The sequence below is a fragment of the Acanthochromis polyacanthus genome, chromosome 4 (genome assembly GCF_021347895.1).
Source record: "Acanthochromis polyacanthus isolate Apoly-LR-REF ecotype Palm Island chromosome 4, KAUST_Apoly_ChrSc, whole genome shotgun sequence".
Lineage (NCBI taxonomy): Eukaryota > Metazoa > Chordata > Actinopteri > Pomacentridae > Acanthochromis > Acanthochromis polyacanthus.
In genome coordinates, this window is record NC_067116.1 from 42,726,006 (window position 1) to 42,749,203 (window position 23,198).

The following is a 23,198-nucleotide window of genomic DNA, read 5'->3' on the forward strand; positions in this document are numbered from 1 at the left end:
GCCAACTTTAACGATTTCTTTAAAATTCAGTATTGATTTATTTTAAGATCAGCCACCTGATCTCTCATTCTGACCATGAAAACTAACGGGAAAAAAATCCTGAGCTGTAGAACATCACTCTATCAAATTTTATTTTTTCCAAAAATGAATTGGGGTCTATGGAGCAAAAGCTTTTTGGAGCCAACCCTAGCGGACGGCGTGATATTGCAAGTTTTTGACACTTCCGGGTTGGCTTCAATTCTGGAGCCAGATGCTACGTCCACTTTATATACAGTCTATGGTCTCTCCACCTCATCCTCCAATGTGTTCATTGTGATTCCAACCACAGAGCAGCTTTTCTAATCAGTTTGTTCAGACGCCTTGCATCCTTCTGTTTTATACTGCCTCCCCAGCAGACTGCAGCATAAAACAGGACACTTGCTACCACAGACTGATAAAACATCTGCAGCGTCTTACTGCAGATGTCTAGTGATCAAAGTCTTCTGAGGCAATAAAGTTGGCTCTGGCCCTTTTTGTAGATGAAGTCTACGTTTGTAGACCAGTCCAACTTATTATCAAGGTGGACACCTAAATATTTCTATGATGTCACCATCTCGATGTCCACGCCACAAGTGTTCACTGGAAGAAGAGGGGGTTTGGATCTGCGGAAATCTATGATCATTTCCTTTGAGGCGTTGAGTAGCAGGAAGTTTTTGTGACTCCAGTCACTGATGGCACTTATCAGATCTCTGTGTTCAGCTTCATGCCCATTTCTGATACATAAATAATGATATAATAAAGGTTATGTACACCTTTCACATGTGCAGATATAAAATGGTAAATTTGCATATACTGTAGATATATACCCAACTGTGGATCACAAGCTGCTTAGAATTTTAGAAAAACTACATTTTTGTTGTTTTGCTCACATGTTAAAACCTATTTTAGCATTTGTCACAGTTTTTCTATCTTCATATGTGTAGTTTTTTTTTTCTTGATTATGATTCCCTTGATTGTGCACTAATGAAACAGTGTAAATGTAGAGCTGATTTTTTGCATATCAATGTAACATTTGTGAATATGCTGTGTGGGTGTGATAGTGAGAAGCCGGGCAGCTGGATGCCAACGGGGTTACAAATGCTCGAGTTCCCCAGAGTTCAGCCATGAGCAGATGCATGTTGTCATAGCAATAAGTGCTGTGTGCTTATACAGTGGGATCCTTCGGAGAATAATATCCAGCTGTTAATAATTCAGATCAGTTTCATTATGTGTTATATGGCTTTATAAAGCAGGGAACTAAACATAAAGTGCCATTTTGTTCCTACATGTGACATTTATCTGATAATAAATTGCATTTAGAGGCTGTTTGGTGGTTTGCTGGGGTGTTTCTTTCTTGCTGCCTTCATGCAGGCAGCAGGTGGTTTATCTTTATTGTTATTTTTCTCTCCTGAAGACTCCTTAACCTCTCCTCCTCCCACGCAGACCTCCCAGGCGCTCAGCTCAGCCGGAGGCACACGGAAAAAAGCGTAAAGAGCTCCGTAGTAAACCGGGAGTGACGATGAGGATGATGAGGGGAGATACGGTGTGTGGGCATCGCTGCTTCATTACCGGCTACGTGGACGAGAGGAAGGCATCCACATGACGGCGTGAGCATCCAAGTGAGTGAGATTTTATTCGTAATTAATCAGTCATTCTGGATGATAAAGCAACTAAGACGGCTTTTGTGAGGTTTGAGTGGAAGTTGTGTTGAAGATTGAGTGAAGTTTCAGTCTGTGTTTTGCAGCATCTTCAGGGAGAAAATCAAAGGAATCAGCTCCTGATGACAAACTGACACCAGCAGAGACAGAAACAGAATATCTGAGCTTTTATTTAGTCTTTTCAATCCAATTTAATGTAGCTGATCCAGTTTTTAACAAAAAATTGCAACAAAAGAAAATGATGCACGTGTAAGGAAACCTGTTCATTTATTTCCTTTATTTCACTGCAGCAAACTTTCCTGTAAAATTCTGTCAGCTGTGGTCTTTACTGTGCTTACTATTGTTACAAAACTGTTTATTAATATAAAATTGCTCAAAGTACAGTAAAATATGAGGTTTTTAACACCGAGGCTAGACTTTGCACTAATAGACTGCTTTTATCTTGTGTTGCAACATTTCCATCATTGAAAATGTAGAAAAAAAACAGCTGTGAAGTGTTGACATTTTACATAGATTACAATATTTAATATTTATGGCGCGGAATTGACGACTACCGATTGTGTTTGATATTTAAAAATGCAAACAACAGTAAATAACACCTAAAACAATACAGGATAAGGTAAATTACATTCACTATCTATCTATCTGTCTGTCCGTCCGTCCCGCCGTCTGTCTATCTGTCTGTCTGTGGTGGTTGATCAAAATTTATGCCTTTTTAAAAATATAGAAAATTCAGAAGATTGATTTTATTTGATTTAAAAGATTTTTTCAACAGTTAGAATGTGTTAGCCTGCCTACATTTAAAAGCACAGACAAAATTTTCAGGGAAAAACGCTGTGATTTTACGGCTCTTCACAGGGGATGTAGCTCAGTGGTAGAGCGCTTGCTTTGCATGTATGAGGTCCTGGGTTCAATCCCCAGCATCTCCATGGTTTATATTACATGTTGGTCTGCAGAAAGATTAAAAACACACAGAGGAAGATGGTAAACACTCTGCATGTCAACGGTCTCAGGGCTGTGTAACGCCACACTCTGGTTTTAAAGAAATTGATTTGGGATTATTAAATCTTATCTTATCTTATAGTATCGTATCATATCTTATTTACTGCTGAATTATATTGGTTTTCCTCTTTTTTTTGCACTGTATAATGGATAATGTTGTTTTTACTGACATATCAACCCTTAATATTTAAAGTCTCCAATGTCTGGCAGCAAATACCAAATATTTACTCATCACAGGCTGTAAAACATGTCGAGTAAAACTGACCCACTTGTCTAGAATTAACGCAGCACCTCTTTGAATCGATAGGTTTTAGTTTAGATGTCGGTTTTGTCTAAAATTGTTACTGTACAAATGCTGTTTGGTGCAATATCACTGGACAGAGATGGAAAGTTGATGGTCGGATTTGACTTTCGTGGGCTTGAAGTGCAAAAGGTTGTGTGTGTGTGTGTGTGTGTGTGTGTGTGTGTGTGTGTGTGTGTGTTCTTGTACTTGCTACATGGTGAGGACCATTTTCTGCATTTAACTATCAAAGTGAGGACATTTTTACAAAGTGAGGACATTCTGGCCGGTCCTCACTTTGAAACAGCCATGTTTGAGGGTGAAGACTTGTTTTTAGAGAACAGGTATGAATTGAGGTTTGGTTAGGGTTAGGGTAAGGATTAAGTTTAGGAAATCAGTTGTGATGGTTAAGGTTAGAGTAAGGCTCTAGGAAATGCATTACGCCTATGGATGTCCTCACTAAGATAGAAGTACAAACATGTGTGTGTGTGTGTGTGTGTGTGTGTGTGTGTGTGTGTGTGTGTGTGTGTGTGTGTGTGTGTGTGTGTGTGTGTGTGTGTGTGTGTGTGTGTGTGTGTGTGTGTGTGTGTGTGTGTGGAGGCGTGAGAAGGTCAGATCATGTGTGAGGCCTTTTCATGTCCGTCTGTTTATGAGAGCTGAGCTGAGGCGTCCCGTCATTGCGCCGCTTAGCTCCAGACGCTCAGACAAACAGAGTCGAAGCTCAGGGTCGACTTCATCGGACTGTTTGACACAGACTGTTGTCACCATGAGTGGTGAGTAGTGGTGGCTTAGTGTCTTCTTCTGTCTCTGCCAGACTTTGATATTTGCTTTTAATTCTCAGTTTTGTTGAGAAGTGGTTGGGATTGTCGTCCGTATAGACATCAGCATGCAGCCAGTCGAGGCTCTTATTTTGAAAAAGGCATTTTTTTGCAGGTTACTTTAAAATATGAAAAGCTATACCATAATAGTAACAATGCTGACTGTGTACAGCAGCCTGAGATGGGATCCTTGTGCCCCAGTGTGGGTCTGAAGTGGATTCCAGTTGAGGTGTGAAATGTGTTCTGTCCTATGAGCTGCTCCTCTACAGGACTGTGGAGTTCACTGTCTGGTGTTTCTGTCAGATTTCTTCCCAGATCTGTTATCGTCAAAGCGTGCTTCATTGTTTATGTGTGTAGAAGTGGAATATTTTTGTTAAATTTTGTGTGTTATTAGATAAAAATGCCTCCTCAGAGTTACAAATACTTCACATTACTATTAAAGTTCTTATTTCCTCGCTGTTAGCTGAAAGTTTCTGAGTCATACTTGGTGGCGTTGGATGAAAAAGTAGGTTTCAACTTTGAAAAGACACCAACAAACCCAAATTCAGACATTGTCATCATCTAATTAAATTGCCGTCAGAATAAACAGCGACAGGCAGATTCTTTCAGTCTACCTTCCCTAAATGATTCCTCTCCTGTTGACTTGTGTTTAAATTTACCACAAAAGCTCTTCTGAGCTGCTGTGTGACGTTTAACATAAAACTGGACAGTGGAGAGAGAGCTCAATAAAAGGAGAGCAACTGGAGCAGTTCTTCAATAACATCTTTAAGTATCATTAACGAAATAAAGCTGTATTTAATGGTGCATTAGTAATAGTGTAGTAGAAATATTCCTAAATGCAGATGGCTGTTTGAGTCATAATCATTTAATTCTTATCAGTTTTAGCTGACTGAGAGACAGACTCAGCAGCAGTGTGAGGTTTAGCAGCTGATGTCTTTCACAGTTTAATTCTGTTTCTTTTTTCTGTCAGAGTTTTGTTTACTGAACTCTACGAATGAACACGTCAGTCAGTTCAGTGCTGATGTAAAACCGTAGAAACTGAGAATAGAAAACTTTATGATTTAGTTCATTTGCCTTCTTCCTCAACTTCCTTCTTCCGTTTAACTCTCAGGAAGAGTGAAAAAGGATCATCAGTTCTCTCTAAGGTCCTCCAGAATGTGGTTCTGCTTTTGCATTTGTTCAGCTGTTAAATTTTGGTCCTTCAGTTACACACACACAAATTAAAATAAATAAAAATACTGTGAAAAACACTGGAAGTTTTGGAGCATAAGTGGAAGAAAAAGTTTTCAAAAACCATAAAAAATGTGAAAAAATAAAATAATAATAATAACAATTACATAATAATAATAATAATAATAATATTTTTAGCTGATTTAACTTGCTGACATGGTGTACAATTTGGGGCTGTGTTTTAAGGTTAAAATATAAATTAATGCTTTCACACTCCTTTGATTTTACTATTTATTATATACATTGTTTTGCCAACATGTAAATTCATTTTTTTCATATTTTATAACTAATATTATTAAGAAAATTTGTAAAGTAACAGTTAAAAGATATTTACGGTTTTTCAATTAATATAGATAATTCAAAGAATGGCAAATATCTGTAAAATACTAACATTTTTGTTGATTTATAGTAATTCTAACTTCTGTAATTTTAGAATTTATTATCTGCAAATTAACAAAACAATGGACATATGTAAAGTAACAGTTGAAAACTTTATTTCTAAATAAATGACTATATGCATAATTTTTAGCTTGAATCCCAGCAAATACCTGTAAAACAACAATATTTTTTATTCATCTAAATACAACAAAAAGCAATATAATTTTAGTCAGATGTTGTAGAAAAAAAGCACATTTTATATCAGGTTTTTCCCTGTTTTTATAGTTAAAAATTAGTTTAAATTTATTTTAAATTACTGCTTTCATGCTTCTTTGATTTTACCGTTTATTTTAACAGTAATTTAACAAAACATGGGACATATGTAAAGTAACAGGAAATTATTTTCTTTTTAATTACAGCAAATGTCTGTAAGATGACAGCATTTTTTGTTGATTTTTGAAGGGAACAAATTGGTAATTGTAAAAATCCAGATTTTTGATGTGGACATTATTGACAGGTTTAACCTCTTTTTGTACATTTGACATCTAGATTATTACATTTCTTGTGATTTTTGCTAGATATTATCTGTAATTTAAGGAAAATCTACAAAATAACAGTAATTTTTTTTTTCAAATAATTACCGTTATGACCTGCTGAAAAGAATAGTTTTCAGTGTACATGGCCACATTTATGAGCATTAAGTGTGAAGAACTGATTATTGTGACAGTACAGTTAAAAAAAAAAAAAGACATTATCGAGGGTCGTCCCACCGCTGCTTCACAATGGCTTCTTTACAATGCATGTATGTGGGATGGATAGATAAATGTGAACAACAGACAAAAGAAAATCAATACAAAGAGAGATGCAGCCTTCAGAGATGAAGCCTTCGTCCTCAGAGGAGGAAAAAAAAACAGTGAAGGTGTGAGAGCTGCTGGTGGTTGTATGGGGTGTAAATGCAGTGTTGTTCTTTAAGACTGTTTGCGGAGGGAGGTTCAGAGGAAACACTGCAGCCCGGACAGATAAGGAGAAGTGAGACCAACAGCCACGTGCTGCTCACACAACACAGGCAGCCGAAACACGGTAAGAATCTTCAAAACGCACAAAGTTTCCTCACAGCTCTTTTCTATTCAGACCCATTAAAATCATCACAGTGGAGCTTCACAAAGTCGTTTTATTCTTGGCTTTAGTCCAAAACAGGCAGTTAAATCCAGCTTTAGGTGGAATTAGGGAACCAGAACTGCTCTTGTAGCTTTCCACATATTCAAAGTCATGTTCACTTTGTATTAACGGCAAATATCTTGTTTATATTCTGTTCTGATAATAACCGGTTTCATTGTTTTCTCAGAGGCTATTTCTATTCTCATAACACTAAATTAGTTTTATATGATATGAGGGCATTAAGAAGTGTTTGTCTAATATCAAGTGGTTTCATTACTTATTTTATTACAGTTACAGTTGAGCTGAGAAATGAGATGTTTGCATTGTTGCTGAGGAGTAAACTCAACGTCATTTATGACTTAATAACTGGTTCAGGTGATTTCCAACACGCTCCGGCAAATTTCCCTGTAAAGTTGAACCAAGTTGCTGTTATTGTACGGTATTTTCACGGTGTTGCTACTGTAATTTACCTAAGCTGTTAATTACTCTATAATTTATGTATTACATGTGGTTTAATGTTTAATCTTTTCACTGGGATCAACATCAGCCGTATTAAATCCCATTAGACTGTATTAACACTGCTGTGAAGAGCAAAAAACATAATGCATATATCCCTACTTTACTTACATGGTTAATTGTATAATAAATGAAAGTCCTCTATATGCAGGGCCGGCCCTAGGACTTTGGTGGCCCTAAGCAAGATTTTTTTTGTGGCCCCAAAACATGCACAGGGCAACTACCAAATCACGTGCACAGCTTGTAATTGGGTTAAAACACACATGCACATGATTAACAGCAAATATTTATTTTTTAAAAAATGTACAGACAATTACCAATAAGTGTTCAAAATAATAGAAAAAAAATAAGTTAACATATTTAACCTGTTGCGCTTCAGTGTACTGCCAGCGGTACACCTACTAATTTGCATAGGAATTTAAAGAATGTCCGAAGGCTGCAAATGCGATTATACAAACACTATACGCCAATGGAAAGCTTAGATTCTCATGAATCCACCGGTATAAACCACTTTCAGAAGTGATTACCACATTTTACCACATATTACCGGGTAATATAAACACATTTGTCCAACAAACAACGAATATCCATCCATCCGTTCTCTATACACGGCTTCAACGCACACAGCGCGACTCACATTTCCGGGTTCATTATTACACACAGATGAAAATATTCCACAAAAAACGGCCATAATCCAACCTTGGACATCCAGACGACACAAGCCAGTAAACTATTTTGTCCAAAACATGTCCTGAAGTCGGTATATTTACCAAGAATAGGTCGTTTTCAAGGAAATGCACCTCGCGATGCGCGTCCAATATTCCCTGTATGTCTCGTCATATTTTTTATTTACAAATAGAATATTAGCAATTTTTGTACTGAAAACGGCTGAAATTGACTGCAGCTTAAAGGGTTAAACTGTAAAAGCGAATCACACACTTATTGTGGTGTGGCCCCCTCTAGTGGATGTGGCTATAAACAACAGCACAGAGTGTTTATGCCAGCGGCCGGCCCTGTCTATAGTAGAATGTGAGGTTTGACTAGACTTTACAATAACGTGTTTTTGACTATAAAAAAGCTTCAGATTTTACAGTTTTTCACTATATTTTAGTAGAGCAGTACACTACTGTTTGAATCTGGCTGTATTTCTACAGAATTGCTGCTGTAATTTACTTAAAACTGCATTGTTGATTGAAGTGCTATACAGTTAAATATGAGCTTTACTGTTTAGTGCTGTAACTTTCCAATAATATTCTGTGGTTTTGGTTTTGCAGCTGTAATCAACATTAACTGTAACTTACAACATTTTCACTACTGTTAGAATTTGGTTGTATTTTCCTATTATAATTCATTTTAAGTGCATTATTGATTATAGTATTTTACAGTTAAATGTGCTGTTTACTGTGAGTAGACTTTCCAGTAATATATTGTATTTAGAATCAGAATCAGAATCAGAGAATTTATTGTCATTGCACACTTTAGTATACAACGAAATTACATTTGAGCTGCCCTGCCAATGGCAGCTCCAGCTGCTGCGCTGTAAGCGCGCCACCTGTATGTAGGAAATGAGAAAAAAAAAGAAAAGAAGAGACAAGGGCATTTAAACAGCATTGTTGCTATAATTAACATTAACCATAGCTGTAAATTACAACATTTTCACTACTGTCAGAATTTTTCTGTATTTTTACAGTAATTGACAGTGTTAGAGCAGAGCAGTTGATTATCATTACAATTAATCAATAAATGTAGTTTATAAAAGCAAATTATATATACATATTTAAAATGGGGATAATTTGCTAACTGGACACTAGAATAAATCAGAAATATGTGTTCATGATAAGTTATTGCTGCTCTGTTGCCATGTATTAGGAATCTTGTGGCAGTGTAGTAGTTTCATATCTCCTGTGCCACATTATCCCTAATTATTGGGTCACAGCTGGGTTTGATTGTGATTTGTGATCCTAAACAGGTTTTAAAATCTCTCCTTACAGTGCGCTGCCAGATTTTACTCATCGTACGACAAATCCGTTGTTCTTCCTCCCTCCAGTTTCCCACGAGACCTGCCTCCTGGACCAGGTGCTGGAGCTGATTATGAACGAGAAGCCCCCCACCAGCGCCAGCCTTTTCCTGAACGAGGACGCCGACAAGCCGCCGCTGCCGGACCGAGGAGACCTGAGGAGACGCCTCTGCCGGGCGATGGAGAGGAGAGCCAGCAGCATGAAGGAGAGGATGAGCTCCGTGAGCAGGGACAGCGTCAGGTCTTTCCTCAGGAGGAACCTGTTTGTTCTGTTCACGGTGGCCGCCGTCGCCCTGGGTGAGATTTAACACGGTTTATCTGCAGCAGCATCACTTCATTCCACATGTTTTATTTCTGTTTTTGTATGTATCTTCCTCCAGGTGTAATCCTGGGCTTCGCTCTTCGCCCCTACAACCTGTCGCTGAGGGAGATTAAATACTTTGCTTTCCCTGGAGAGCTGCTGATGAGAATGTTGCAGATGTTGGTGCTGCCGCTGATCATCTCCAGTCTGGTCACAGGTCGGTTTATTACAGCAACAATCACATTAATGCTCCCAGCAGGGTTTTGCAGATTACTGGTCAAACACCACAAAGTAAAAATGGAATACTTTTAACTTTAAACAGCTTTTAATTTACTGTAATTTTTTCCCTGTTTTGTTATTTAATTAAAGATTTAAAACATAGATTTTTGATGTGGACATTATTTACAGTTCTTACCTGTTTTTATTTACAATTAACATATAAATTAAGACTTTTCTGTGATTTTACTAGCTATTATCACATTTTTAATAATTACCATTTAATTCAGCAAAAACTTTTATTTTACAGATTTTTACCGTCATTTGAAAGAAAAATTGTTTTGCAATAAAAGAGTTGAAAAATTCTTCAGAATTTTTAAGCTGTGATATTACAAATTTTTCTATTTTTTTTAAATTCCATCAAATAACTAGTAAAATCCCAGAAAAAATATATTTCACATGTAAAGCCTTTAAAAAAATTTTTTGTTATTCTACAATGTTTAAATGTAAATTTACACATTTTTTACTGTATTTAAAACAGCTAAAAGAATCCTTATTTTACAGATTATTACCGTCTTTTAAAAGAAAAAATATGTTGCAAAATAGGATTGAACATTCCAATATAATTTTAAAGCTGTAAACCCACAGATTTTCTCTGTTTTGTTACAATTTTTGTTATTACAAATATTATCCAGTGAAAATACATAAAATGTATTAATTTGCATGTAGACTGTAAATAAAAATTGCAAACTGTAAATAGTGTCCACATCAAAAATCTGTATTTTTTAACAAGAAGTCATTTGTTTATTTACAACATGTGAGCATATCAATGAACAGTGAAATCTACAGTTTTACTGCATATAAATCAGCTAAAAATATAATTATTTTACAAATATCTGCCATTAATTTCGCCGTTTTTTTGTAATTCACCATTTTGTAAACATATTTCTGCCACTTTTGCTGCCAGATTTTCAGGGTTTTTATTTTACAGATTTAAAATATTAATTTATTTATCGTTAATGTATTTATTATTAATGTATCTATGATTAAATATATAAATACATTTATTTTTAAATTAGTTTTTCACAGTATAAGATCATTATTATTTTGTAATCTGTTAAAACAATGTTTGCTCAATTTGAGCCCCTCCTGAGAGTTAAGTTATCAACAAATGCAGCTGCATGCAAAGATTCCTGTATAATTTTGTGACGTCTTGGAGGTCTAAATGAAAATCAAAGTGAACGTAGAACTCATTTAATATTTAGTCTTTCGGTGTAAATAAGATTCATAACGAAGCGTAACTTTGCAGTAAACACACCGAGCTTCTCAATGAATCCTCTCCTCTCAGGTATCTCCTCCTTGGACAGTAAAGCTTCAGGTAAGATGGGCGTCCGTGCGGTCGTCTACTATATGGTGACCACGCTGGTCGCTGTGTTCATCGGCATCGTCATCGTCATCATCATCCGGCCGGGGAAAGGCAGCAGGGACAGTCCTGTGGCCAAAACTGGAAACATCGAGCCGGTTCAGGCTGCTGATGCTTTTCTGGATCTCATCAGGTAAAACCTCATACTGCAGTGTGTTAACATACATCACAATTCACAGTTAAAATATATGCCTGATAATTAGGAAATACAGAGAATTCAATAAAAATACGAAGCTGCAGCCAGTAAACAACAATGGTAAAATGATAGATAGATAACATAACAGATACATATATACATAAATAATATATATATAAATACATAACAAATCACATATAATTATAATTATAATTTTGCACCTCTACTTTTGAATGTGTTTATTACTGAGATTGAGGCTAGCTGTTTCCCATAGTTTCCATTATTTGTGCTAAGCTACGCTAACTGGCTGCAGCTACAAACTCAGGTGACATAAGAGTGACCTGAATGTTTGCATGTAAATAAATGCAAGAAACAGAATAACACTAATTTGCCCAAAACTGGACTATTTTGGAAAGTTTATGAGACACTCACACAACAGAAAATAGCAGGAAATGATCTCTGTGTGATGATTTTTGATTAACAAAACCTGCTGTGACTTGTTTCATTTTTATTCCAGGAACATGTTTCCCCCCAATCTGGTAGAAGCCTGTTTCAAGCAGGTAAGGGCTCACCCCTCCATTTCATGTCATATTTGAGGACATTTTTCAAATTTCATATCATAACCTTCATCACTTATTACCAAATCTGACCTACTTACTTACTAATTCACCACAATGACAACTCATTGCCAACAAAACAGCATTTAAAGACGTCATTTTCATGTCACGGTTGCTATGAAATCACATTTATTGCTTCATTACTGGCTTCAAAAACACAACAAGGGGATTACTTTCTGTGTCTCTTGCAGTATAGAACCGTGTACAAGAAGATTGTTCACACGAGGAACGTGACAGTGACCCTGAATCTCACTGAATCTCTCAACATGACCGAGTCTAACCTGAACCTCAGCAGGGTGCTGCACACCATACAGGTGGGTGGAAAATTTGTAACTGTGCACACATTTTTAAGTTAAAGAACCCATGGTATGCACATTTACAAGGTTTTTTTTTATTTTGGTGATATGTTTACATGCTGTAATGTTGAAAAAACACAATGTTTTTGGCATTCTGTACTTTGCTGTTGTGAGAAACGCTTCGTTTTAGTCTTCCTGAAGAGCAAAGTCTGCTCTGATTGGTCACCAAAATAATGTTACCATCAATTTAAATCCATGAGTATAGGCAGAGAGCCCTCTACCAAGGAAATATTACCTTGAAAATGAGCATTTTGTAGCCAGCATGAACAAGAAAACATAATGTGTTCTGTGATTTGTCCAATGCAGGAGACGGTGGAGGAGACGGTGGAGGAGACGGTTCCGGTGTCGGGCTCCTCGTCTGGAGTGAACGCTCTGGGTCTGGTGGTCTTCTCCATGTGCTTCGGTCTGGTCATCGGCAACATGAAGCAGCAGGGTCAGGCTCTGAGAGACTTCTTCGACTGCCTGAACGAAGCCATCATGAGGCTGGTGGCCGTCATCATCTGGTCAGTGAAGACACACTTTCCCTCAGAGTACAACATGCAGCTCTGCAGGTTGTTTTCTGTGCGTTTATGTGCAGTTTAGTCTTTAAAACACACTGTAGTATTTGTCTACTGAGCATAAACAAACTAAAATTGTAGTCTGTGATTATGACTAAATAGAGTGCACACTGTAAAATGAAAAGATTTAAGATTTTTCTCTCTAAAATAATTTTCCAAAATCACTTTTAATAATTACTGTGTGTAACTGAAATGTTAAGTTTTACTCTGCCTGAAAAAACACTGCAAAAAAAAAAAAAATGCACTGGAAACACTCAACTCAAGGGGTTATCCCTGAAAGATGCCTAGGAAACACGAAATACAAAGGAGTCATCCTTAAGAAAAACACAGTGGAAGTCCCCATAGCAAAAGGATAATGTGTTTTTTTTTGAGAATTATTTACTAATAATAATGTCTAAAAAATATTTTAAGTAATAAGACAGAAGACGAGAGTTGCCTGAAATTCTATTGTAGAGTAGCTGTAGTACCTGGTTGCGCCACCTGGTGGAGCTTTTTACTCTCTAAAGGCTTGTTTGCTGTGTTTAATCCTGTAGCGACCTGAGGAGGCTGTCAGTCGGACTACAGGCAGCTCCATGTCAGCAGCACAAAGAACCATGTTCACATCTAAATTGTTAAATTTAGATGTTTTTTTTGTGTTGACTTTGAGGAGAGTTAATAGCCCCATCGGAGTGTGTGTGGGGGTGTGAATGTGTATACGCATGGTGTGTATGTTGTGTGTGGTAGGTGTCTGCTTGTGTGCTGGATGAATTTAAAACTTTATTTTACCTGTTTTTCACTTGTTATAGTTTGTACTGTGCAATGCATGTACTGTCTCTGTCTTTGTCTTGTTATTTTGTTTAATGATTAGGACCCCCTCGAAAACGAGATGATTCATCTCAAGGGGTTATCCTGTGAATAAAGAATAAAGAAATGAGCTTTTCTGTTTTGGTTGTTTCAGTTATGTTGATGGTTTCAGTGTTTGCATGGCCAAGAGCATTGTGAGGGTTTAGCTAGCATTGGACCAGTAAGACACAGACTTCTGTATGAGTTAATGACCTCTGGACGGAACTTACGTGCTGAGAGTGAGCTCAACTTAACAGAAGTCACATAACGGAACTGTACAGTTTAGTTCTTGTGAATCATTTTAACATTTCAAAATAAATGATTCTTGAAAAAACAGTAACCTGGCTGCCTTTAAAGGGGAAGTTAATTCAATAAGATGACGACTTTTACTATCATGTTTGCACAACTAAATATATACACTACCATTCAAAAGTTTGGGGTCAACCAGACAATTTCATGTTTTCCATGAAAAACTACACTTTTATTCATGTGCTAACATAACTCCACAAGGGTTTTCTAATCATCAGTTAGCCTTTCAACAGCATTAGCTAACACAATGTAGCATTAGAACACAGGAGTGATGGTTGCTGGAAATGTTCCTCTGTACCCCTATGGAGATATTCCATTACAAATCAGCCGTTTCCAGCTAGAATAGTCATTTATCACATTAGCAATGTGATAAATGGACTACACTGGATTTTTGATTAATATATTGTTATCACATTTCTAAGTGACCCCAAACTTTTGAGTGGTACTGGAAGTACAGTATATATACATCTCTAATTGTACGTTATATATATATATATATGTGTGTAATATACAAAATGAATTCAACAAGATTCTCACTTCAAACAACTTTTGTTTGTGTGTTTTTACAACTCTATAATATCAGTAGAAGTTTGTTGGTTTTAATCATCATACATCATGAAATATGTTGTTTTGTACTGGAAAAAACTTGTTGATTAAACTGAAAGTACAAAGTTGATGTGGCATTTTTTTCAGCTTCACCTTTGTCGTCCTGACTATTTATTCTAAATGTAGGGAACTTTTGTGTAACAGAAATATCTGATTCAATATGTTATGGTCGCCAGGGTACAGATTATTTTATGCTGAACAAAGTTGTGCATTTTTACTGTTAGGACATAGGAATGAACAGACCTCTAAGCAAAAAGCTACACAATTAGAGTTGTAAAAGAGGCTAGGAAGCCCCACACTCTTCCCCCACTATCCCCAAGGCGTCTGACCAATCAGAGGCCAGAATCAGCGCATGGGTCCCTCATGAGCAGCACCTGCACTCTGGTAGAGAGAGTGGGGGGCTGCTGTTGCTGCTGCAAACTCATCCTGTCTGTCTATGCCTGGGTTTTGGATTTATTGTTGTTACGTGCGTCTTCTGAAAACATAAGTTCATAAGTTCTGATTGTTTACTGCTGTAATGTGCTCTGTTCTCGTGCTATCATGCTTGTGGCATTTCAGAGTAGCCGCTGTGTGCAGAAAGTTCGGTTGTGTGCTCGCTATAGTAGTGATAAAGAGTGACGCGGTATTCACTGTTAATTTGTCATTCACTGCATTTTCCTGTTGATTTATGATGAGAGTGTGTCGGGGTATTCATGCACTGCGCAGATAGTTTCTGTTTGCTTGTGCTTGATGTTTGGTGGATGGCAGCTGTGCAGGCGCACAGCCGGGACAGTGGAGCGCTCATGGTCACGTGAGGCTGCTTGTAAATGTTTAGAGGATCATATCACAGCTCACGTTATAGAAAGAGCTGAGTTGGAATTATCATTTATGTTTATCATCATGCTATTTCTCTTCCTCATGCCATAATTGAGTTGGTTATTGGTTTAAATATTTTCTGTTAGTTCTTACAGAGCTAAAGCAGCCAAATACCTTTATTGTATATGCATACAGAATGTATGTGGATGCTATGTACATAGAATATTTCGGCAATACCAGTGTTCATACTGTATTGATAAGCATTCTTAATTGCCTTCTGTATTGCAGAACCACGTTTCAGACACAATAAAGCTTCTTGGACAATAAAGACATCTGGTTAAGTTCTTATTGGACACCCTGCAGCAGGCCAGATTCCTCAACCAGTTAGATTTAGTGTTTTATAAGAGTTATTCATCATTTTTACAGTGTAAAATACATACAGTTCATCAGTGATCCATCTGAACTGTAAACTTTAAACACAAAGAAATTCAAAACTTTGTTGTGAAGCTGAAATACTATCCTGTTATTCCACATAAATATGTTTAATGTAACATGTTTGTGTTTCCAGGTACGCTCCAGTAGGCATCCTGTTCCTGATCGCTGGGAAGATTGTGGAGATGAAGGATCTGGCTGAGGTTGGCGGTCAGCTGGCGATGTACACGGTGTCGGTCATCGTCGGCCTCCTGATCCACGGACTCTTCGTTCTGCCGCTGCTCTACTTCCTGGTGACCAGGAGGAACCCTTACAGCTTCATCAGCGGCCTGCTGCAGGCGTTAATCACCGCTCTGGGAACCTCCTCCAGGTCAGTCCGTCCTAGCCTAGCTTAGCTACACTGTATTCCCGTTATAAGGGATATACGGGAATACGGTCTAGCCCTCCTCCATTGACACATTTTGACAGGTTTTCAAGCTCTGAGCAGATCAGACCGAACCAATCAGAGCACCAGAGGCGGGAGTTAACGATGCGACCGCAACAGAGTGAGGTTTCTCTCGTGCGCTTTCCTCTGTTTTGCACGGGCTGAATTTGTCCTTAAAACCTCAACAAGAAGCAGCTCTTAAAGCTTTTCTTTTTAAAAAGGATGTATTTTTAATTCCGGCAGGCTGTACGATAGAATGCGTAATGCTGCCCTTCACTGTTGAAAGGGAGAGCTTAGATTTTCCTCAGGACCCCTGTACGGCGAAGGAAGCTGTTAAAACTACAAAACATCATGGCGGAAAGGCAATTGTTAGGTCGCTTAGTGATTGCGTCACACATGTGTTACGCTGATTGGCTCTCTCCAATTCAAGCTGTGATCGGTAGTCCTGCCTCTGGGCTAGATTTGGTTCAATGGAGCAGTTCCATACTGACTTTATGTGTATTTGTAATACACAATATAAAGGCTGTCTGGTCCCCAGGCAAAGTCCGTCCACCACAGGAAACTTTCTGCACAAAGGCTGATCAGATACTTGTGTCCTATTCGGTTCACAGTTTGATTTGCTAACCATATCAGACGTATATCCAGTGACTGAGTGATCTAGAGTCAGCCTACTATTATGGTATGTATGTATAATAATAGCTTATCTATGCAGCAAAATGACATTCTGTGTCTCCTCCAGCTCTGCCACTCTGCCCATCACCTTCCGTTGCCTTGAAGAAAACAACCACGTGGACAAACGAGTGACGCGATTCGTCCTCCCTGTTGGCGCCACCATCAACATGGACGGCACCGCCCTCTACGAAGCCGTGGCAGCCATCTTCATCGCCCAAGTGAATGACATGGACCTAAACTTTGGTCAGATTCTCACCATCAGGTAACTAGTTGTTTTTCAGTCGTTGCTGTTTACAGTATATACAATGAAAGAGAACATACACACGGTTTGCATGGCTGCTGATTATTAGTGAAATTATTACTGATTAAAGCTGTGATCACAGTTTATTTGTGCCATGCACCAGACCAGGTTTTTCTTAGAGACCAGGAGTTTCTAAGTGTCACACATTCTTGTGTTTCTGTCATGAGAACATGCACTAACCCTCTGGTCTTCAAAACTTAGTGGCAGGTTTGAAAGGCAAGCTATCATTTTTTAAAAATGCCAAAATTACACTATTTATTAGAGGCAGAAACTGTAAAAACTGATTTCTTTTTCAGATTTTGAATTCTTCAACAGTCCATGAAACTAATCAAGTGGGACCTAAAGTTCTGTAGGGAATATTGGACAAATCTAAGCCTAAAATTGTGACACTTTATTAAAATAACTTTAGTTTACGTCTCACTACAAATTTGCCAAATATGAAGCATTTGTAGCAACCAGATTGTGTAAAAAACTAAAAATTCTGAGCTCCTCTGGAAAACTGTGAAGTGACGACTGACTTAGTTGTAATCAACAGTAGGGCTGGACCCGAATATCCGAATATTCGTTACCGGGCGGAGCGAATATTCGGATATTCGTCTTTAATAGGGCCCAAATATTCAGAGGCCAGAAACCACTATTCGGGCCAGCCCTAATCAACAGTCATGTCATGAAAATTCAGTGACTTTTTGGCTGAAAAAAATCATCAGATTTTCAAATTTCATAAGGTCCTTCAACTACTCATCTATGTCGCATCAGTCCATTGGGACATTTAATCAAATTTTAGATTAAAATTGTGATATTTCAATCAAATTCGCTGTATTCTACGTGACTAACCAACCATTTGAACTAATCACATTCTGTAAAAAGATAATCAATCTGCACTGTTCTGTGCAGCTGTGAAACTATTCGTAACTCAACTTTGACCAACAGTAGTGACAAAAATTTGGATTTCTCAGCTGCACTGCAGGCAGTGTGTACAGAGCAAAGAGGACACAAGTACAGAAACAAAATAAAAATGCACAATACTACAATATCTGTAGCATGCAGAACCAGTGTTTCCCCCAGTACTGGTGCACATGTGGACACAAAGGTTGTACATGTCGATTCAGTTTTTTTTTTTAATTTTGAAAAATAAATATTCAGTTAATTCTACTTATATTATTTTCTTTTTTTAATCTTTCATGACATTTCTTTGTACTTGTAGTTTTGGTTGTGGTGTTTCCATAGAGGTGCAGGGCTTTATACTGGAGTGAAAAATGAGCCCACAGTGAGTGAAAATGTGCAAGAAAAACAATCAGAGCATTGGGTTCAGAGAGTTAAAAGTGTCTTTCTGATACACTATTCTCAGTTAAATGTGTAATATAGTTTACAGAACATATGGCAGTGTTATAACTCCTTCACTCCACCCCCCCCCACCCCCACCAGGACAGCCGTCACATGTGCTGTTTGTTTGTTTCCCTTTATGAAATGTCTTCACTCTCCTCTCCATCCCCTCCCACCGCCCACTCAGTATCACGGCAACGGCTGCCAGCATCGGAGCAGCAGGCATCCCTCAGGCCGGGCTGGTTACCATGGTGATCGTATTGACATCGGTGGGACTGCCCACGGAGGACATAACACTGATCATCGCCGTGGATTGGTTCCTGTGAGTTCCCACTAAATGTCAGCTTGTTGGGGATTGGTCTGTGGCGGTGCCGGGCCTAAATGTCATTGTAGAGCTACAGAGGAGCCCAGAGGTCCCACGGCTACAAAGGTTACTGATGCATAATGCAGGGCGGCAGATTAGGGAGTGTTTTCACAGCAGATGATGCCTCAGTTCTGTCTCATCCTCTTTTATTCCAGTTTCGTCTGATTTTATCGCTCTTTTGCCACCCTTAGGGACCGGTTGCGAACCACCACCAATGTCCTGGGCGACTCGCTCGGCGCCGGCATCGTGGAGCACCTCTCCCGCGGCGAGCTGCAGAATCAAGATGCTGAGGTGCGCAACTCTGTGATCGAGGAGAACGAGAAGCCCTACCAGCTCATCTGCCAGGACAATGATGTGGTGAACCACCTGAACAGCGAAACCACGATGTGAAGGGGACTTTGAGACGTTTTTTTTAGCTAGAAGGCTGCAAAGACGCAGCCGAGACAAAATTCTTGGTCAACCGAGAGAGTTGTTTTTGCCGTCGCAGACAGAAAACTCACATCTCAAATAAGGGGAAAAAAGGGTCTCTGGGAAACAAGGCGGTGCAAGGCCTGTCCCGGGGCGGCTTGGTGGCAGGAAATTAAGTACATATGCCGTTTAGAAGCAGTTACACATGCAGCGATTGAGCCAGAAGCCTTCATCGAGATTTATATAATTCATGAACCTCGTAGTCAAAACATTGTAAAACCTGCCAGAATCAGTGCCGGAAAGCAAAGTATTATCAGAGAGAAACACGACCAGTCATTTAAAAAAGTCTTATGAATGTAAATCTGCACATTTAGGCCAAAACTTCTCACTTTTAATTCACATCATTTCCTTTACAAACACCTGTTTTTCACCATCCTCATCGCAACTACCTCTTAAAGACGAGAACTGATATCACTCTTGCCAAACAGAACGACACGGCAGCTCCCGTCTCGACGACCAACTTGCAATTTGAGAGGGTGGGTGGCGTCATTTTTGTCGTTTCTGCTTTTGTTTGTTGTTTTTTTTTCTCCTGCCAAAGGAGAAGCCACCCAAATCCAGCTTCGTAATCACTGCCATTTCCTGCCCTTCGCCCACTTCTCTGCCTTCTCTCCTGTCTTTTCTCTCTATTTCTATTGACTCACTGCCAATCTTCTACTACCGTCCTCTCTCCCTCTTCCTCCTCTCCTACCAATAAAGAATCTCACCATCAAACCGAACCACTCACTCACTCACACCCTCAACAGGGTGGAAAAAAGGTCACTTCCTCGGACTCCTTCCCTACTTTTCCGCCTCCCTCCCTCCCTCCTTCCCTCACCCCTGTGTTATTTTTCTGCTCTATTAGAAAACATTCTAATAGAGTGTTTTTTAAAAAACAAAATTGTTCGTAAAATGTTTTTTCTTTTGTTTTCTTGTGCGACCTACAGCGCCGCACAAGAAGAAAAACAAGCTTAACAGAATGTAAATACTCCAGTTTTGTTCCTGTGTTTAGTTTAGTGTTATTTAAGTTCCACAATGTGACTATGAAACTGAATGTATTTGACTGTTAAACACTGGAAAATGCTGAAAATTGAACTTTTTACTACTTTTTATTTTGAGGTTGATATGTTTTAAGTGACTTGGTAGAATTTTTTTACACTCAGACATTGTATTATTAGTAGTATTGTATTAGTATTTGTTGAAAAAAATTGCATGCAGCTTAAGTAATGACACCATGGCTGGTTGGCGTCATTTTTGAGCAGATATGCAGACAAAAAGAAAATAGTATTTCTTGTATTTATTTGGTGCTATTGGCACAGAACTGTACTGCTACACTGCCATTTCACAGAAATACACACGTGGACAAAATTGTTGGTACCCCTCAGTTAAAGAAGGAAAAACCCACAATTCTCACTGAAATCACTTGAAACTCACAAAAGTAACAATAAATAAAAATTTATTGAAAATTAAATAATCAAAAACAGCCATTACTTTTGAATTGTTGATTAACATAATTATTTTAAAAAACAAACTAATGAAACAGGCCTGGACAAAAATGATGGTACCTCTATAAAAGATTGAAAACTATTTGACCAGAGTGACACGATTAACTCAGGTGTGTCATTTAATTGACATCACAGGTGTTTCCAAACTCATAATCAGTCAGTCTGCCTATTTAAAGGGAGACAAGTAGTCACCCTGCTGTTTGGTGAAAAGGTGTGTACCACACTGAACATGGACAACAGAAAGCGAAGGAGAGAATTGTCCCAGGACATCCCAAAAAAAATTATAGACAAACATCTTAAAGGTAAAGGCTATAAGACCATCTCTAAACAGCTTGAAGTTCCTGTGACAACAGTGGCTCATATTATTCAGAAGTTCAAGACCCACGGGACAGTAGCCAACCTCCCTGGACGTGGCCGCAAGAGGAAAATTGATGACAAATTGAAGAGACGGATCGTTGGAATTGTATCCAAAGAGCCCAGAGCAACCTCCAAAGAAATTAAAGGTGAACTCCAAGGCCAAGGTACATCAGTGTCAGATCGCACCATTCGTCGTTGTTTGAGCCAAAGTGGACTTCATGGGAGACGACCAAGGAGGACACCACTGCTGAAAAAAACTCATAAAAAAGCGAGACTGGAATTTGCAAAAATGCATGTTGACAAGCCACAAAGCTTCTGGGAGAATGTCCTTTGGACAGATGAGACCAAACTGGAGCTTTTTGGTAAGGCACATCAACTCTATGTTCATAGACTCAAAAACCAAGCATACGAAGAAAAGAACACTGTCCCTACGGTGAAACATGGAGGAGGCTCAGTAATGTTTTGGGGCTGCTTTGCTGCATCTGGCACAGGGTGTCTTGAAAGTGTGCAAGGTACGATGAAATCTGAAGACTATCAAGGCATTCTGGAGAGAAATGTGCTGCCTAGTGTCAGAAAGCTTGGTCTCAGTCGCAGGTCATGGGTCTTCCAACAGGACAACGATCCAAAACACACAGCCAAAAACACCCAAGAATGGCTGAGAGAAAAGCGTTGGACTATTCTAAAGTGGCCTTCTATGAGCCCAGATCTGAATCCCATTGAACATATGTGGAAGGAGCTGAAACATGCCATTTGGAGAAGACACCCATCAAACCTGAGACAACTGGAGCTGTTTGCTCATGAGGAGTGGGCCAAAATACCTGTTGACAGCTGCAGAACGCTCATTGACAAATACAGAAATCGTTTAATTGCAGTGATTGCCTCAAAAGGTTGTGCAACAAAATATTAAGTTATGGGTACCATCATTTTTGTCCAGCCCTATTTCATTAGTTTGTTTTTTTAAATAATTATGTTAATCAACAATTCAAAAGTGATGTCTGATTTTGATTATTTAATTTTCAATAAATTTTTATTTATTGTTACTTTTGTGAGTTTCAAGTGATTTCAGTGAGAATTGTGGGTTTTTCCTTCTTTAACTGAGGGGTACCAACAATTTTGTCCACGTGTGTAGCTGCAATAATACTCAAAAAAAGGAAATTTTCTATATTTTCTTCACTCCAAGCACCACTTACTCAGTTATTTCAACTACGAGAAGAAAATATTCAACAAGCAGATGATCAATTTTTCTTTTTTTTCCATACTAAAGTGAACATTTATAAGTTTTAAGGTTTGTTTTATTTTATCTTGGATTTTTTTTTTAACTCGGACTCAGAATAACAACTCTGCAAGTTTAAAGAGTCAGAGCAGTTGTGTGTTTGTGCATCTTAACATTAAAACAAAATGACCCCTGCCTGTTTGTTTTTCTTCATTGTATCTTATCAAGCATGTCGTTCGATTTTGTTAGATTTTGATTGAAATTGTACTTTGCAAGCTGATCTCTGAATTATTTTTCATCGGTTTTGTGAAAAAGTACCGTGAGTAAAATGCTGTAAGAATTTGAATGTACAGTTGTTTTATGCTTTTTGATGTTTTAGGAGAAAATATTGTGCGTCGAAACGTAAAGTGAACATTTAAATACCAGTTAAGTGAAACCTTATCTTGACTTTGTCCCACTTATGCCCATTTAGAGGTTTGACTTTAGTTTCTAAGCTTGGTGTTATTTTAGCCAATGTGTTTGTTTCCCATTGGAAGAACAGCAGCTCAACATTTTTTGGATGGATTTGAAAAATGTGGCAAATAAATGTCTCAGGTTCTCAAGTGTGATTCTCATTATTGTGATTGTGGCTACCCCTTGTGGAGGATATTCTCCTGTCCAGAAGCTGCTCAGTTAGACACGAACGCGGGTCAGATGTTGCCTAAAAAACAAGAATTCAGACAGTAAAGGAACAAATTCTATGTTACAACTGTTGGACTTAAATGTAAAAAGCTGATCACTATAAAGGCAAATCTTTACCTCAAAAGCATCACATTTAGTGTCATTCTGAGGCCTTAATTAGACTTGACCTTGTTATTTTAGAAGTGATTCAGGCCTCATTTATAGTGCTCTCATCAGGGTGTGGGAACCGCAGACTAAACACCAAGCTAAACTCCACTCAAAGGAAGGAC

At 38.3% G+C, this 23,198-nt stretch overlaps 1 protein-coding gene and 1 non-coding gene across 5 annotated transcripts; both read left to right on the forward strand.

The window, feature by feature from the left end:
• Nucleotides 1-1,399: 1,399 nt before the first annotated feature.
• Nucleotides 1,400-22,850, forward strand: slc1a6 (solute carrier family 1 member 6). Of its 4 annotated transcripts, none has more exons than XM_051947722.1 (11): nt 1,400-1,637; nt 9,106-9,372; nt 9,456-9,593; nt 10,941-11,148; nt 11,669-11,711; nt 11,960-12,082; nt 12,431-12,627; nt 15,782-16,015; nt 16,809-17,003; nt 18,553-18,687; nt 18,921-22,850. In XM_051947722.1, exons 2-11 carry the CDS (start codon nt 9,150-9,152, stop codon nt 19,117-19,119), a joined length of 1,695 nt encoding a protein of 564 aa, XP_051803682.1. In that variant the 5' UTR covers nt 1,400-1,637; nt 9,106-9,149; the 3' UTR covers nt 19,120-22,850. The 4 variants fall into 4 exon arrangements, with proteins under 4 accessions (XP_051803682.1, XP_051803679.1, XP_051803680.1 ...); XM_051947719.1 differs by lacking the exon at nt 1,400-1,637 and adding an exon at nt 3,602-3,731; XM_051947720.1 differs by lacking the exon at nt 1,400-1,637 and adding an exon at nt 3,603-3,731 and having other exon boundaries at nt 12,443-12,627.
• trnaa-ugc (transfer RNA alanine (anticodon UGC)) lies at nt 2,534-2,605 on the forward strand. Its single transcript has one exon. It is a non-coding gene; the product is annotated as a tRNA-Ala (tRNA).
• Nucleotides 22,851-23,198: the final 348 nt, after the last annotated feature.

Coding starts and splice junctions, on each gene's coding strand:
- slc1a6 (XM_051947721.1), top strand. CDS start 6,338: ATGCAGTGTTGTTCTTTAAGACTGTTTGCGGAGGGAGGTTCAGAGGAA. Junction 6,465..9,105: donor ACACAGGCAGCCGAAACACG/GTAAGAATCTTC, acceptor TCCTCCCTCCAG/TTTCCCACGAGACCTGCCTC. Junction 16,016..16,808: donor GCTCTGGGAACCTCCTCCAG/GTCAGTCCGTCC, acceptor TGTCTCCTCCAG/CTCTGCCACTCTGCCCATCA.